The sequence below is a fragment of the Bos javanicus genome, chromosome 13 (genome assembly GCF_032452875.1).
Source record: "Bos javanicus breed banteng chromosome 13, ARS-OSU_banteng_1.0, whole genome shotgun sequence".
Classification (NCBI taxonomy): domain Eukaryota; kingdom Metazoa; phylum Chordata; class Mammalia; order Artiodactyla; family Bovidae; genus Bos; species Bos javanicus.
The window spans coordinates 53478962-53496430 of NC_083880.1; the positions used below are offsets into that span (position 1 = coordinate 53478962).

Below are 17469 nucleotides of genomic sequence, written 5' to 3' on the forward strand. Positions count from 1 at the left end.
CCTTCTCCAATGCATGAAAGTGAAAAGTGAAAGTGAAGTCGCCCAGTCGTGTCCGACTTAGTGACCCCATGGACTGCAGCCCACCAGGCTCCTCCATCCATGGGATTTTCCAGGCAAGAGTACTGGACTGGGGTGCCCTTGCCTTCGTCTTTTGTATAGCCTTGCTTTAAAGTCTATTTTTTCTGATATGAGTATTAGTATACCTGTTTTATTGGCATTTCCATTTGTATGACATCACTTTTTCATCTCCTCAGTTTCAGTCTCCTAATGCATTTTCATGAAAAACTATTTTAGATTTATTGCTTGATTGCATTGAATTTATATATGAATTTGGAAATATTGAAAATTTTCCAATATTGAGTTCTCTCATTCATGGATATAATATGCCTCTGTTTATTTAGTTTTTCAAATGATTCTAAATTCACAATTTTACAGTTGTTTTTACCACGAATGGTCTTATTCATCTCTAGTTAAAGCTGTCTTCAATACTTTCTAGTTTATGGAATCTTTAAAAATTATTATTAATGCTTTCAGTAGTTTTGACTATAAGATTGTATTTGATGTAGATCATCAATGTTTTGTCCAGCAAGCTTGAAAGTTATTAGCATTGCTGAACAGTAAGGGCATTCTTTTTACGTGTAACTCTATTGACATCAACCCAATCATCTTTATATTTATTAAAGTTTCATATGCAGGTAGTTTATGAGTCCAGTAGTTCTACAAGTTATACATATGAAAACTGGAGTCTCTCTAACCTCCTGCCATTCTCCACCTCTGAGACAAAACCACTTTCAACTCTTTAAACTGATGATTTTAGGTTTCACTGCCAAATGTCACATAGTATGCTTACTGATACTTCTTGATTTTTTTCACTCTTAGGCATTATTTATAGACATCCCAGTGTGGAAGATGAGGATGCAGTGTTCTGTTACTCCTGACCTATGCTACATATGCACATGTTATTCCTTATTACTCTAATATAATTATAATTTTGGATAGCTTAGTAGTGTCCATGTTATTATTACTATGAGATTATTATTTATAGTTGAGTTTGTAACACTCTTAATTTTGGTTTATGTTGATCCTTTTTTGTGTATGTATAACCACCACTATGGGCAGGCTGCAGAACATTCCATAGCCACAGAGTCTCCCGTGTGCTAGCATGACAAATTGACACACATCCCCACCAAACCAAACCTCTGCCAAATGCCATTCAGTTATATATATATATATATATAAAATTTTGATAATGTTGTGCAAGTGGAGTGATACTTTGAGACTGGCTTTGTTCAGTCAACATAATGCTTTCAAGAGACAAAGCTGTACTCGTATATAACTCATTTTTTTTGTACTGCTGAATAGTATTTCCTATGTAGAAAGGTTGTTAAACTCTTCCTTTTTATTAGACATTTTGATTTTTCCACTGCTTTGACTCAAAAAGAAACGTTTTAAAACATTTGTGCACAGATTTTGTATGGACAGAGTTTTCACTCCTCTGAGATAAATGCCTGGAAGTATAATTTCTGGGTCATATAATCTACTTCTTCTCCCAAAGGAAGGAGAAAATGATTCCCTTTTTGGATGCTGGCCGTACCAGTCTAGGTCCACATTGCACTTTGCAATTGGGCTAAATTTCACTAGCGACATCAATAAAGGTTTGGAATAGGAAATCATTTCAGGTGCTGATCTGGTTCCATCCCAAAATAGAGAAGGTCCTGGTGAACCCTCTTCCTTTTTCCAGCAAAGAGCATGTCTTTGCTGAGGCAAGTACAGAAGGAGACCACAAACCAGTCACATCCTAGGGTCCTGGGCTTGTGTCTTGAGGAGATAGACCATAATCACAGATACTCTTGGGATATGTGAGTTTGCCTGGTGCTTTTGAAAGAAGGGTCACCATGAATGGGGCAAGGCACCCAGAGGAGAAAGCAGAGACCCCAGGTAGGGAGGAAGCATTATTTCTGCTAGGCTTGTCCAATCTCTCTGAAAACACGAAATTCATAACTTGTACCTATGTTTTTTCCCCGAGTCCTATTTCATTGTCTAGAAACAGGAACTACAAGAATCCAGAAGCAGATAACTTTCTCACAGACATTTCACCCCATCATAGGCACTTCCTTTTATATAATGGTAGGTGGAGCTTTTCTCTTCTCCACAGAGCACAGAAATTCAAGTTCTCCCAACTGACACGTCTGGACAGAGCAGCTCCGCTGGCCTCCACAATGACATTCTCTGCCTGCTACTTCTGGCCGCCTCCTTCTTGCCTGTTGCTTACTCTACTCCTGGGACTCACAGGTGAGCATTGCTTAGAGTAGAATCCCCTCTCCCTGTCCCCTGGACTTTCCCCCGTCCCTGTGCTTTTAGGGTCTCCATGTAAACATGGGTATGCTACCCGAGGCAGTCACAGAAGGCCAAAGGCTGGGCCTTATCTGAGAGCATGAAATCAGGGATCTGAGTTTTCTCTGTAGATCCATCATATGCAGCTGGTTACCAGAGGCTTCCAAACAGAGGATGTTTCAAACTCTAACAGCTTTGTGCATATTTACTTAACTAAACATCCCTCACAACATCCCTGTGTGATAACTATTACTCCAATTGTAAATGGAGAAATTGAAGCACAGAGTAACTTGTCCAATGTCACCTATCTAAAGCAGTGGAGCACAGGATTCAAATCCAGGCTGTCCAGCTCCAGAGTTGATTCTCTGAATAATATTGTGCTGCTCAGCTTCTCAGAAGAGCCCAATTGCAGAAATATCAGAAAATACCAAGAAGCAAACAATATATTAGTCATCACCCATCATGCCACTCAGAGAAGAGTTCAAATTTTTCAGTATATTGCATGGGTCCTATGCAATGACATTTTAACTGAGATTTTAATATGTGTTATAATTTCTTTTAATGCTCAAAACAGCTTGTACATTAGATTGCTAGGGTACTTTTTAATACATGTTTGTGGGTGAATGTGTTTACGTGTGTGTATGTGCGTGTATGTATGTGTGGGTATGAGGAAGTGTTTCCAGACACGTGGTATTTCAAGAAGACTTTTTCTGTTCTTCCCCTTAAAACATTTTTCAATCTACATGGAAGGTTCAGTTTTTGAGGTCTTTAGCAACATCTCTCCTTTTCTACTTCTCTATAAATCTACCCCTTACCCTCACTCAAATTCTTAAGAAAACTTTTCTCTTGGTTAAAGGGTAGAATTTCCTGCGTTGTTATCTTAGTCTCTGCTTCCATGCTGGATAGACGTGAGGAGGAAAGGAGGGATAAAAGACACAAGAATCTTGCCTATACCACCTATATATTCATATCCATATCTATATCTATAATTATAACCATATCCATATCTATAACATATATATATATAATCTAATGCTATCTGAAGCTTCCATGCCTCAGGAAAGCTAATGAGTAATAACTATTCATTTTATTGACCACTCAGCATGTGCCAGGCAATGTTGGAAATGCCCACAGCATTTACTCATGTGATCATTATATCCAAGCTAGATCCTCTTGTGAACCCCTACCTTAAAGATAAGGAAACTGAGCAAGGAATGTTCAAGGTTACTCAGTTCAAGGTACCTGATAAAGGTGTGATTTGAACTCAAGCAACCTGGTAGTTGAGCTCATGAGTTTAACCATGGCTCTTCTTGATACTGTGTTATTTTTCCATCCTATGATATTTCTGCAGCTTCTGCTAATGGGTGTGGAGAAGTATGGAGTATGGGAAAGAAGGTTTGTGGTTTTCTTCTCCTGGGCTCTTCTTTCTCCTGTATAAACGCAAATTTCTTTTGTTTTTCATAAACTGATCTACGTGGACAACTCAACTTCTGATATACTAATAATTTCCAGAGAAATGTCCACTTAAAATAGAATTCAGTGTCTCATGGAGATGTCACAGTGGGCAATTCAAACAACATATATTTTTTGGATACTTTCTATGTTGCAGGAAGGAACTTGGGGTACTTTGGTGACTAAAAGAGACTAAGAAGTTGTCTTCATGGATATTTAGCTTAGTGGAAGAAATGGCAATAAACAATAGACATACTTAATTAAATAACATAGTATGTTAGAAAGTGATAAGTGTTTTAAAAGAGTAGCTAGATAACAAATTGGGAGAATATGTTGGGTGCAATGTATTTCAAGCCTGGTAATCTTGGGTGGGCATCTCTGAGAAGGGGAATTGTGAGCAAAGTTGAAAAGAAAATTCTGAAGTGAGCCATGTGGTTATCCGGTGGAGGAGACTTCCTGACAGGGAGCAGCATGCACAAAAGTCCTGAGAGTAGAATCATCCTCCTGTGTTGAAGGATTTGGTTTTGCTGTGAGTGAAATGGTTGCCATTGCAGTTTTTTCTTTTAAGATTTCATTTAGTTTATTGGACACAAACTTTTCCAGGAGCGTGCCCTATTTTATTTATTTATTTTTTAAGGTAGTTTTATTTCAAGTTTTTAAAGGATCTCCATACTGGTCTCCATAGTGACCATGTAAATTTATGTTCCCAGACACAGATATAAAGAACAGACTTTTGGATTCAATGGGAGAAGGTGAGGGTGGGATGATTTGAGAGAAGAGCGTTGAAACATGTACATTGCCATACGTAAAACAGATGAACAGTGCAAATTCGGTGCATGAAATAGGGGACCCAAAGCTGGTGCTCTGGGACAACCCAGAGGGATAGGGTCGGGAGGGAGGTGGGAGGGGGGTTCAGGATGGCAGGGACACATGTATACCTGCGGCCAATTCATGTTGATATAAGGCAAGCACCATCACCATATTGTAAAGTAATTATCCTCCAATTAAAATAAATGAATTGTTTTAAAAATTTATATTTCCACTAAGAGTGCAACACCAAGAGTGTTCCCCTTTTCCCACATCCTCTCCAGCATTCGTTGTTTATAGATTTTTTGATGATGGCCAACTTATTGGGATGAAGTAGTTTTGACTTGCATTTATTTAATAATAAGCAATGTTGGGCATTTGTTATGTGTTTCTGAACCATCTTATATGTCTTTTTTGGAGAAATGTCTCTTTTTATGATACTGAGGTGCATGAGCTGCTTGTAGATTTTGGAGATTAATCCTTCGTCAGTTGCTTCATTTGCAATTATTTTTTTCCCATTCTGAGGATTGTCTTTTCATCTTGTTTATGGTTACATTTGTTGTGTGAAAGCTTTTAAGTTTAATTAGGTCCCTTTGGTCCCATTTGTTTATTTTTTTGTTTCCATTACCCTAGGAAGTGGGTCATAGAGGATCTTGCTGTGATTGATGTCAAAGACTGTACTGCCTATGTTTTCCTCTATGAGTTTTATAGTTTCTCATCTTACATTTATGTTTTAATCTGTTTTGAGTTTATCTTTGTATATGGTATTAGGAGGTGTTCTAATTTCATTCTTTTAAATGTAGCTGTCCAGTTTTTCCAGCACCACTTATTGAAGAGACTATCTTTTCTCCGTTGAATATTCTTGCCTCCTTTGTCAAACATAAGGTGTATATAGGTGTGTGGATTTATCTTTGGACTTTCTATCTTGTTCCATTGGTCTATATTTCTGTTTTTGTGTCAATACCATACTGTCTTGATGAGCTTTGTAATACAGTCTGAAGTCAGGAAGGTTGATTCCTCCAGCTCCATTATTCTTGCTCAAGATTACTTTGACTATTCGGGGTATTTGTAGTTTTATATGAATTGTGAATTTTTTTCTAGTTCTATGAAAAAAATGCCAATGGTAATTTGATAGGGATTTCATTGAATCTGAGATTGCTTTGGGTAGTATAGTCATTCTCACAATATTGGTTCTTCCAGTCCAAGAACAATATGAGCATCTATTTATAGTGTTTTTGATTTCTTTCAACAGTGTCTTGTAGTTTTCTGTATACAACTCTTATGTCTCCTTAGGTAGGTTTATTCCTAGTTTCAGCCCTCATAGTTTTGAAGAGGGAAGTGACATAATCTGACATGAGTTTTAATTTATTCTACTATTTGATTGAGAGCAGACTATACAAAATATGGAAACAAGTACCTGCTGCTGCTGCTAAGTCACCTCAGTTGTGTTTGACTCTGTTGAGACCCCATAGATGGCAGCCCACCAGGCTCCCCCATCCCTGGGATTCTCCAGGCAACAATACTGGAGTGGGTTGCCATTTCCTTCTCCAATACATGAAAGTGAAAAGTGAAAGTGAAGTTGTTCAGTTGTATCCAACTCCTAGTGACCCCATGGATTGCAGCCTACCAGGCTCCTCTGTCCATAGGATTTTCCAGGCAAGAGTACTGAGAAACAAGCAGAGCATTTGAGACAATCACATTCATGCAAAAAAAAAAAAAAAAAAAATTGTAAAAGTGACTTGCACCTGGGCAAGAGCTAGTAGAGATAAGAGAAAAAAGTCAGATTCCAGATGCATGCTGATGAGGAAGCAACAGAATTTTCTGATGCATAGGATTTGAGGTAGAAGAAAAAGGCTCCAAGGTTTTGAGACTTCTGCATCTGTGTTTTGGTGAAAGTTTTCACTTTTGTCCCAGGTTCCAAGGATTTGTTAACAAAATAAGCTACTCATTGTATACAAATCCAGTAGTCATGTATGAATGTGAGAATTGGACTATAAAGAAAGCTGAGCGCTGAAGAATCTATGCTTTTGAACTGTGGTGTTGGAGGAGACTCTTGAGAGTGCCTTGGATTGCAAGGAGATCCAACCAGTCCATCCTAAAGGAAATCAGTTCTGAATATTCATTGAAAGGACTGATGCTGAAGCTGAAACTCCAATACTTTGGCCACCTGATGTGAAGAACTAACTCTGGAAAAGACTCTGATGCTGAGAAAGATTGAAGGCAGGAGAAGGGGACAACAGAGGATAAGATGGTTGGATGGCATCACCAACGCGATGGACATGAGTTTTTAGCAAACTCCCAGAGTTGGTGATGGACAGGGAAGCCTGGCTTGCTGCAGTCCATTGGGTCGCAAAGAGTCAGACACGACTAACTGACTGAACTGAACTGAACTGATTAGAGCATTATCTAGCTTACTTTCAATATACTAACATTAAAAAGAGAGAGAAATAGCAACAGCAGAGGATACATCAACAAATTGGGTTTTGACCAACATCCAGACTCAAACAGCATTGGGAAGTCCCCATGACACAGCACATCTGGAGTCCTAATTGGGAAAAGGTCCCAGGCAGCATGTCCATTCTGTAAGTGAGAGTTCAAAAATTGCAGTTCGGGATTCCCAGGTATAATCACAGAATGCAAACTGATATCATCATCAATCTGTGAGCAAACTGCAGCTCTGGTTTCATGTTAATGCTTTTTGTCATGTAAAACTTGGAATGTTGAGCCTGTGACTTGGTTAGCCAGGGCCCCTCCAGGGGCTCAACAATTTTAAGATTCTTATCCACGGTGCTACAAGATTTGCACTCACAGCAGGCAAGTCAGGGCACTCACAGTCAGGGCAGTGTCCAGGCAGGTTAGAAGCAAGGCCACAGGCCTGCTCTGCTTTGTCTCTGAAGCTTAAACAAGACTATTTACTTAATTTCCTTAACAATCTGGAAGAAGAAGAGGGGCTCAGCTGAGATACAGAGAATGTGGGGGGAAATTCAGTCCAGTTTTAGATGTTTTAACTGTGAGATGGTTATATCTATACAAAGAACATGATGAGTATATAGTTGGACATTCAATTCAGAGTTCAGAGGAAAGGCCTGGAGCAGAGATATAAATAGAATAATTCTTGATTCACAGATAGTAGTGTGTTTTTTTTTTTTTTAATTCTTTGGCTCCTGACCCTTATTCTCTTCCCTCTCCTCCTCTCCTTCCATTCCTCCCTCCAATGTTCTTTCCTATTTCTTCCAATTTTTATCTTAACAGTTCAACTTCCCTAACCTCAATCTTGTCTAGACTTAAAAACCTAAACCATTTGATGATGTTGGCACATCATGGTACTTACCCTGTAATAGCATGCCCCCTCTTTAGGAGGCATGATTGGTTACAAATAGTGCCTATGTCCGTATAGTCAAAGCTCCAGTAGTCATATATGGAGGTGACAGTTGGATCACAATGAAAGTTGACCACGGAAGAACTGATGCTTTTGAACAGTGGTATTGGAGAAGACTCTTAAAAGTCCCTTGGACAGCAAGGAGACAAACCAGTCAATCCTAAAGGAAATCAGTCCTGAATATTCATTGGAAGGACTGATGCGGAAGCTGAAACTCCAATACTTTGGCCACCTGATTCGAAGAACTGACTCACTGGAAAAGGCCCTGATGCTGGGAAAGATTGAAAGCAGGAGGAGAAGGGGATGACAGAGGATGGGATAATTGGATGGCATCACTGAGTCGATGGACATGAATTTGAACAAGCTCCGGAAGTTTATGATGGACAGGGAAGCTTGGCATGCTGCAGTCCATGGAATCACAAAGAGTAGGACATGACTGAGTGACTGAATTGAACTGAAGTGAGTGGGTTACCAGCTCACACTCCGCAAAGATGAACCACACATTTTCTACTCAAGGAGTAGGGAAGAAACAGAAAAGAACACAGAATTTGTTTGTGGCACCAAAACATCCTGCTCCTCTGATTTATACCCCTGTAATTAGACCCTTGCTTGTTTAATAGAACATTTCAGATAAGTAATATGTTTGTATTTCTCTATATCTCCAGAAACTGGGTTGCCGGGGACCAGCCCCGGCTGATCCAGGGTATTCGAAGCGGGGACGGCGTCGGCGACCTATTTATTTAAATATTTTATCAAAGATATAAAGAGTAATAGGATGAGGATAGCTCAGTAGGAAAATTCAGTGGGGAAAAGAGGCTGAGTAGCTTGGTTTACGCGGGAGCCCAATAAAACTTCAAGACAAGAAGTTTGCACCACTTACGTAGGCCGCAGGCGTCCTTCCGTTCTCCCAAAGGAGAGGAGACACTGAGGCCTCCCCGGTCGGATCTTAGAAGCCCAGGCATAATTACCAAGCATGGCGGGTTCCGCGCTCCAGATGGAGACTCAGCCAGAATTTGGGAGAGAGAGAGACATGGGGAGACCAAGTTTCGGTGAACAAGGCCCGCACTTTATTTTCCAAAATAGTTATTTATACCTTAAGTTGTGCATAGAGGATAATGGGGGAAGGGGTGGAGTCATGCAAGGACAGCAGTTCCTGGTTCTAATAGAAGCCAGGCTTTCAAACTTATCATATGCAAAAGTTCAGGTGATTTACATCATCTTCTGGCCAGGAGGCCTGTTAACATTTTAAGAAACTTATCTTTCTCTAAAGGTGATTATTCCAAAGTCAGGCACCAGCCTCCAAAAAAGCATTGGACAAAGCTGCATTCCTATAGGGCAAAGGTGAGGTGGGCTCAATCAAGAAAAGAATTAACTCAAGAGTCCAAGGTTACAAACACTGAGGCTACTACTTACATTTCTATACACCCATTATATCAATCAATACAGTGCCAAGGACACAGTAGGTAAGGGGTATGGAGACTTAGCAGCAAACATTGGCTCAATAAGTGAAAAACCCTTCACCAATACAATTTCTAATCAATCTTTTAACTGCTCAAAGGAATCTGTATTTAGACAGTTTAGAACATCTCCTGCCTCTCACAGGAGTTGGGAGGCTCTGAACAATCACATGTGGCCGGAAAAACCTATTCAGGCAGGCTAGAGGATTTCCAAAGGAGTTTGTAGGTTAAACACTGTCACACCCAGGAACTATTAGCTGGAGCTGTAAGCTAACTCTTTTTTCAGAGAGAGGTATTGGGGCACAGCCCCCCGTAAAGTCAGAGGTGTAGGTGAAAGCACAAAGCAGAAAGTAGGCAGACTCTGGTTTTGGGGGTAGATGCTCGAGAATTTCCAGGGGGACTCCTGAGGCTCGATCCCGCCTTTGCGTATGCCGAGCCTCCTATCTCATGACCTTTGCCACGGGTGGAGCTCGCTCCCCGCACTGGGTAGTTAAGGAGGCAGTGAAATCAATCTGGTAAACTTGCACCCGTAGTAAAATAATTGGCGCCATGGTGACTTGTGTCCCTTTAACTTGTAACTCATTGTCCAAATGTAGTCAGCCACCTGCAGTTCTTTTCAAAACATGATTTTGGAATTTGCTGTTTCCTTGCTTGCTTGTCCCCATGGTTCTACCTTCCTATTCACTTGTAGTTTCCTCAAATGTATCAACATTTAGAATCACACATTTATCACTCCTTGGCCTTTTGGCTAAGATCAAGTGTAGAATCACACATTTTATTTTTCCTTGAACCATTTGGTTCAGTTCAAAAGCTTTATTTGGGGCAATCACCATGTTTCAGATCTCATTTGTTTTTTTTTGCAGTAAAATATAAAAAACATAAAATTTACCATTTTAGCTACTTTGAGAAATATCAATAACCTCAGATATGCAGATGGCACCATCCTTATGGCAGAAAGTGAAGAGGAACTTTTTAAAAAGCCTCTTGATGAAAGTGAAAGAGGAGAGTGAAAAAGTTGGCTTAAAGCTCAACATTCAGAAAATGAAGATCATGGCATCTGGTCCCATCACTTCATGGGAAATAGATGGGGAAACAGTGGAAACAGTGTCAGACTTTATTTTTGGGGGTCCAAAATCACTGCAGATGGTGATTGCAGCCATGAAATTAAAAGACGCTTTCTCCTTGGAAGGAAAGTTATGATCAACCTAGATAACATATTAAAAAGCAGACATTACTTTGCCAACAAATTCTGTCTAGTCAAGGCTATGTTTTTTCCAGTGGTCATGTATGGATGTGAGAGTTGGACTGTGAAGAAGGCTGAGCACCGAAGAATTGATGCTTTTGAACTGTGGTGTTGGAGAAGATTCCTGAGAGTCCCTTGGACTGCAAAGAGATCCAGCCAGTCCATTCTAAAGGAGATCAGTCCTGGGTGTTCTTTGGAAGGAATGATGCTAAAGCTGAAACTCCAGTACTTTGGCCACCTGATGCGAAGAGCTGACTCATTGGAAAAGACTCTGATGCTGGGAGGGATTGGGGGCAGGAGGAGAAGGAGACGACAGAGGATGAGATGGCTGGATGGCATCACCAACTCGATGGACATGAGTCTGAGTGAACTCCGGGAGTTGGTGATGGACAGGGAGGCCTGGCGTGCTGCAGTTCAAGGGGTTGCAAAGAGTCGGACAGGACTGAGCAACTGAACTGAACTGAACTGAACTGAAGGATACAAAGTGGCACTAAGGACCTTCACAGTGTTGTGAAGCGTTACAGTACATATTGCCAGAACTTTTTCAACATCTGTAGCAGAAAATCTTGGAGAAGACAATGGCACCGCACTCCAGTACTCTTGCCTGGAAAATCCCATGGATGGAGGAGCCTGGTAGGCTGCAGTCCATGGGGTCACTGGGAGTCGGACACGACTGAGTGACTTCACTTTGACTTCTCACTTTCATGCATTGGAGAAGAAAATGGCAACCCACTCCAATGTTCTTGCCTGGAGAATCCCAGGGACGGGGGAGCCTGGTGGGCTGCCATCTATGGGGTCGCACAGAGTCGGACATGACTGAAGTGACTTAGCAGCAGCAGCAGAAAATCTATTCATTAAACTGTAACTCCTCATTTCTTTTTCCCTGCAACCACTGGAAACATCTATTCTACTTTTTCTCTGTGAATTTGCCTATTCTATGTACCATAAGTGGAATCATCTATTTGTCCTTTTTTATCTGGCTTATTTCACTAAGCGTATTTTTAAGGTTCATCCATGCCATGATGTAGGTGTCAAAATGTTTTGCTTTTTAGGGCTGAAATATTATATATATATATATATGTATATGTGTGTGTGTGTATATATATATATATGTTATGATATGTATATATACGATATATGATATGTTTGCTTTTTAGGACTGAAATATTATATATATATATATGTTATGATATGTATATATATGATATATGATATGTTTGCTTATGTATATATATATGTATATATATGATATAAGATATGTTTGCTTTTTAGGGCTGAAATATTATATATATATGTTATGATATGTATATATATGATATATGATATCATATATATATGATATGATATGTTATGATATATATATATCTCACATTTAATTTATCTATTCATCTATTGATGGAATTTTGGGCTATTTCCTTTATATTGAAGTATAGTTGCTGTAAAATAATTTGTAAATTACAGGTGTAAAACATAGTGATTCACAATTTTTAAAGGTTATACTCCATTTATCATTATTATAAAATATTGGTTGTATTCCTGGTGTAGTACAATATATCCTTGTAGCTTATTTCATATGTAATTATTTGCACCTCTTCACCCCTTAGCCTATATTTTCCTCTTCCTTTCTTTGTCCCCACTAGTTTGTCCTCTATATCTTTGAGTCTGTCTCTTTATTGTTATGTTAACTAGTTTGCTGTATTTTTTATTTTCCATATATAAGTTGTATCATACACTGTTTGTCTTTCTCTGTCTTACTTATTTCATTTGCCTTCCAATTCCATCTATTTTGCTGCAAATGGCAAAATTTCATTTTTACGGCTGAGCAATATTACATTATAAATAGAAACCTATATGCATGTTCAGAAGTAGCAGTTAGAACAAGACATGGAACAATGGAATAGTTCAAAATTGGGAAAGGAGTATGTCAAGAGTATATATCATCACATGGCTTATTGAACTTATATGCAGAGTGAAAAGTGAAAGTGAAAATCACTCAGTCGTGACCAAGTGACATCAGGTGAATTGCCAGGTTGGATAAATCACAAGCTGGAATCAAGATTTCTGGAATCCAAACATGTCAATAACCTCAGAAAGTTAAGATGAACTAAAGAACCTCTTGATAAAGGTGAAAGAGGAGAATGGAAAAATTGGCTTAAAATTCAACATTCAAAAAACTAAGATCATGGCATCTGGTCCCATCAGTTCATGGCAAATAGATGGGGGAAGAAAATGGAAACACTGACAGACTTTATTTTCTTGGGCTCCAAAATCACCGTGGACTGTGACTGCAGCCATGAAATTAAAAGACACCTGCTCTTTGGAAGAAAAGCTATGATAAACCTCGACAGAGTGTTAAAAAGCAGAGATATCACTTTGCTGATAAAGATCCACATAGTCAAAGCTATGGTTTTTCCAGTAGTCATGTACAGATGTGAGAGTTGGACCATAAAGAAGGCTGAGCACTGAAGAATTGATACTTTTGAACTTTGGTTCTGGGGAAGACTCTTGAGTGTCCCTTGGACAGCAAGGAGATCAAAGCCGTAATCCTAAAGGAAATCAACCCTGAATATTTACGGGAAGGACTGATGCTGAAGCTCCAATACTTTTGCCACCTGATGTGAAGAGCTGACTCTCTGAAAAAGCCCCTGATGCTGGGAAAGATTGAGGGCATTAGGAGAAGGGAGTAACAGAGGACGAGATGGTTGGATAGCATCACCAACTCAATGGACGTGAGTTTGAGCAAACTCTGGGAGATAGTGAATGGGGTCCATGGGGTCACAAAGAGTCAGACATGACTGAGCAACTGAACAATAACAACAAATATATTCCACTTTACACACATACATACACATACATACATTATACATACCCTTCATGGATCACAGCCTTGTCATGGTAAAGGGGCTTGCGTAACTCAACAGTGTTATGAGCCAATCCTTGCAGGGCCACCCAAGACAGATGAGTCATAGTCAAGAGTTCTGACAGAATGTGGTTCACTGGAGGAGGCAAACCACTGCAGGATTCTTGCTGCAAGAACCCCATGAGCAGTATGAAAAAAAAAAAAATATGAAACCAGAAGATGAGTCCCACAGGTCAGAAGCTGTCCAATTCACTTCATGGCAAATAGATGTGGAAACAGTGGCTGACTTTATTTTTCTAGGCTCCAAAATCACTGCAGATGGTGATTGCAGCCATGAAATTAAGACACTTACTCCTTGGATGGAAAGTTATGACCAACCTAGATAGCATATTAATAAGAAGAGACATTACTTTGCCAACAAAGGTCCCTTTAGTCAAGGCTATGTTTTTTCCAGTGGTCATGTATGGATGTGAGAGTTGGACTGTGAAGAAAGCTGAGCACCGAAGAATTGATGCTTTTGAACTGTGGTGTTGGAGAAGACTCTTGAGAGTCCCTTGGACTGAAAGGAGATCCAACCAGTCCATCCTAAAGGAGATCAGTCCTGGGTGTTCATTGGTAGGACTGATGTTGAAGCTGAAACTCCAATACTTTGGCCACCTGATGCAAAGAGCTGACTCATTTGAAAAGACCCTGATGCTGGGAAAGATTGAGGGCAGGAGGAGAGGGGGACAACAGAGGATGAGATAGTTGGATGGCATCACCAACTCAATGGACATGGGTTTGGGTGGACTCCGGGAGTTAGTGATGGACAGGGAGGCCTGGCGTGCTGCGGTTCACAGGGTCACAAAGAGTCGGACATGACTGAGCAACTGAACTGAACTGATGCTATTGGGGAAGAGTGGAGGGCAATTACTAATAGCTCCAGAAAGAGTGAAGTGGCTTGTCAAAGCTGAAATGACGCTCAGTTGTGAATGTGTCTGGTGGTGAAAATATATATTCCAATGCTGTAGAGAATAAGACTGTGTAGGAGTGGTCACAAGCTGCCTTCACCCCGTTGCATGCTCTGAGGGGTGCACACGAGCCACCACCACTGCTAAGAACCCCAGAACTGGGCACCAGCCACTACATCATCATACCCGCTATAAGGGGAATAATGACCAACACACATGGAGGAAAGCTGTGACATGGACACATACTAAAAATAGTCATTGCACCAAGAATATTAAACCCACACAAGCTACACAGGGACACTCCCATGAATAAACAGCCTTCCAAAAAAACAGTAGATAATTGCTTCTTTTAAACACACAGAATAAGAAAAACATAAGTAAAATGAAGAATCAGAGAAACCACTGCTCATTAAAAGACCAAGAGAATTCCCCTGAAAAAACAAATAATTAAACAGACCTCTTTAGTCTAATAGATGCCGATTTCAAACAGGAGATGATGAAAATATTTAAGGAATTAAGAAAGGTTATCAATAGAATAGGCTTTCTAGTCATAGCAAGAACACACTGGTCATAACAAACACCCTCTTCCAACATCACAAAAGAAGACTCTACGCATGGACATCACCAGATGGTCATTACCGAAATCAGATTGATTACATTCTCTGCAGCCAAAGATAGACAAGCTCTATACAGTCAGTTAAGACAAGACCTGGAGCTGACTGTGGCTCAGATTATGAACTCCTTATTTCCAAATTCAGACTTAAATTGAAGAAAGTAAGAAAAACCACTAGACCATTCAGGTATGACCTAAATCAAATTCCTTACATTATACAGTGGAAGTGACAAATAGATTCAAGGGATTAGATCTGATAGACAGACTGCCTGAAGAACTATGGACAGATTCATGACATTGTACAGGAGGCAGTGATCAAGACCATCCCCAAGAAAAAGATATGCAAAAAGGCAAAATGGTTGTCTGAGGAGGCCTTACAAATAGCTGAGAAAAGAAGAGAAGCTAAAGGCAAAGGCGAACAGGAAAGATATACCCATTTGAATGCAGACTTCCAAAGAATAGCAAGGGGAGATAGGAAAGCCTTCCTTACTGATCAATGCAAAGAAATAGAGGAAAATGATAGAATGGGAAAAACTAGAGATCTCTTCAAGAAAATTAGAGATACCAAGGGAACATTTCATGCAAAGATGGGCACAATGAAGGACAGAAATGGAATGGAACTAATAGAAGCACAAAATATTAAGAAGAGGTGGCAAGAATACACAGAAGAACTATACAAAAAAATATCTCCAGGTAACTGTGATGGTGTGATCACTCACTTAGAGCCAGGCATCCTGGAGTGCGAAGTCAAGTGGGACTTAGGAAGCATCACTATGAACAAAGCTAGTGGAGGTGATGGAATTCCAGTTGAGCTATTTCAAATCCTAAAAAACAATGGTGTTGAAGTGCTGCACTCAACATGCCAGCAAATTTGGAAAACTTAGCAGTGACCATAGGACTGGAAAAGGTCAGTTTTCAGTCCAATCCCAAAGAAAGGCAATGCCAAAGAATGTTCAAACTACCATACAATTGCACTCATCTCACATGCTAGCAAAGTAATGCTCAAAATTCTCCAAGCTAGCCTTCAACAGTATGTGAACTGTGAACTTCAAGATGTTCAAGCTGGATTTAGAAAAGGCAGAGGAACCAGAGATCAAACTGCCAACATCCGTTGGATCATTGAAAAAGCAAGAGAGTTCCAGAAAAACATCTACTTTTGCTTCGTTGACTACACAAAAGCCTTTGACTGTGTGAATCACAACAAACTGTGGAAAATTCTTCAAGAGATGGGAATACCAGACCACCTGACCTGCCTCCTGAGAAATCTTTATGCAGATCAAGAAGCAATGGTTGGAACTGGACATGGAACAACAGACTGGTTCCAAATAGGAAAAGGAGCACGTCAAGGCTGTATATTGTCATCCTACTTATTTAACTTAAATGCAGAACATCATACAAAATGCCGGGCTGGATAAGGCGCAAGCTGGAATCAAGATTGCTGGGAGAAGTATCAATAACCTCAGATACTCAGATGACACCACCCTTAAGACAGAAAGCAAAGAAGAACTAAAGAGCCTCTTGATGAAAGTGAAAGAGGAGAGTGAAAAGTTGGCTTAAAACTCAACATTCAGAAAATGAAGATCATGGCATCTGGTCCCATCACTTCATGGCAAATAGATGGGGAAACAATGGAAACAGTGAGTGACTTTATTTTCTTGGTCTCCAAAATCACTGCAGATGGTGACTGAAGCCATGAAAGTAAAAGATGCTTGTTTCTTGGAAGAAAAGCTATGACCAACCTAGACAGCATATTAAAAAGCAGAGACATTACTTTGTCAACAAAGGTCCGTCTAGTCAAGGCTATGGTTTTTCCAGTAGCCATGTGAGAGTTGGACTATAAAGAAAGCTGAGCACCAAAGAATTGATGCTTTTAAACTGTGGTGTTGGAGAAGACTCTTGAGAGTCCCTTGGACTGCAAGATCAAACCAGTCAATCCTAAAGGAAGTCAGTCCTGAATATTCATTGGAAGGACTGATGCTGAAGCTGAAACTCCAATACTTTGGCCACCTGATGCAAAGAACTGACTCACTGGAAAAGACCCTAATGCTGGGAAGGATTGAGGGCAGGAAGAGAAGGGGACAACGGAGGATGCAATGGTTGGATGGCATCACCAACTCAATGGACATGAGTTTGAGCAAGCTCCAGGAGTTTGTGATGGACAGGGAAGCCTGGCGTGCTGCAGTCCATGAGGTTGCAAAGAGTTGGACATGACTGAGCAACTGAACTAAATATCAATAGAATATAGACTGCTGTAAAAAAAGAAGAAAGAAACCTTTAACTATAGAGAACACCAAGAGAAATTAGAAAACTAATTTGCCAAGACAAAACTGAACTAAAAGCAATGAATAGTAAGATGAATGATGCAGAAGAACAA

The 17469-nt window shown here is 40.0% G+C and overlaps 1 protein-coding gene across 3 annotated transcripts in view; it reads left to right on the plus strand.

The window, feature by feature from the left end:
• The first annotated feature begins 1869 nt into the window (after positions 1–1869).
• The window catches only part of LOC133259378 (tyrosine-protein phosphatase non-receptor type substrate 1-like), a 95499-nt gene continuing 79899 nt past the window's right edge, over positions 1870–17469 (plus strand). The window contains exon 1 of one of the 3 annotated variants that reach the window (XM_061436783.1): positions 1870–2292. In XM_061436783.1, coding sequence (XP_061292767.1) covers positions 1896–2292 — 397 coding nt within the window. In that variant the 5' untranslated portion in view covers positions 1870–1895. The remainder of the gene's footprint in view (positions 2293–17469) is intronic. The other 2 variants (XM_061436785.1, XM_061436784.1) reach the window with 2 other exon arrangements.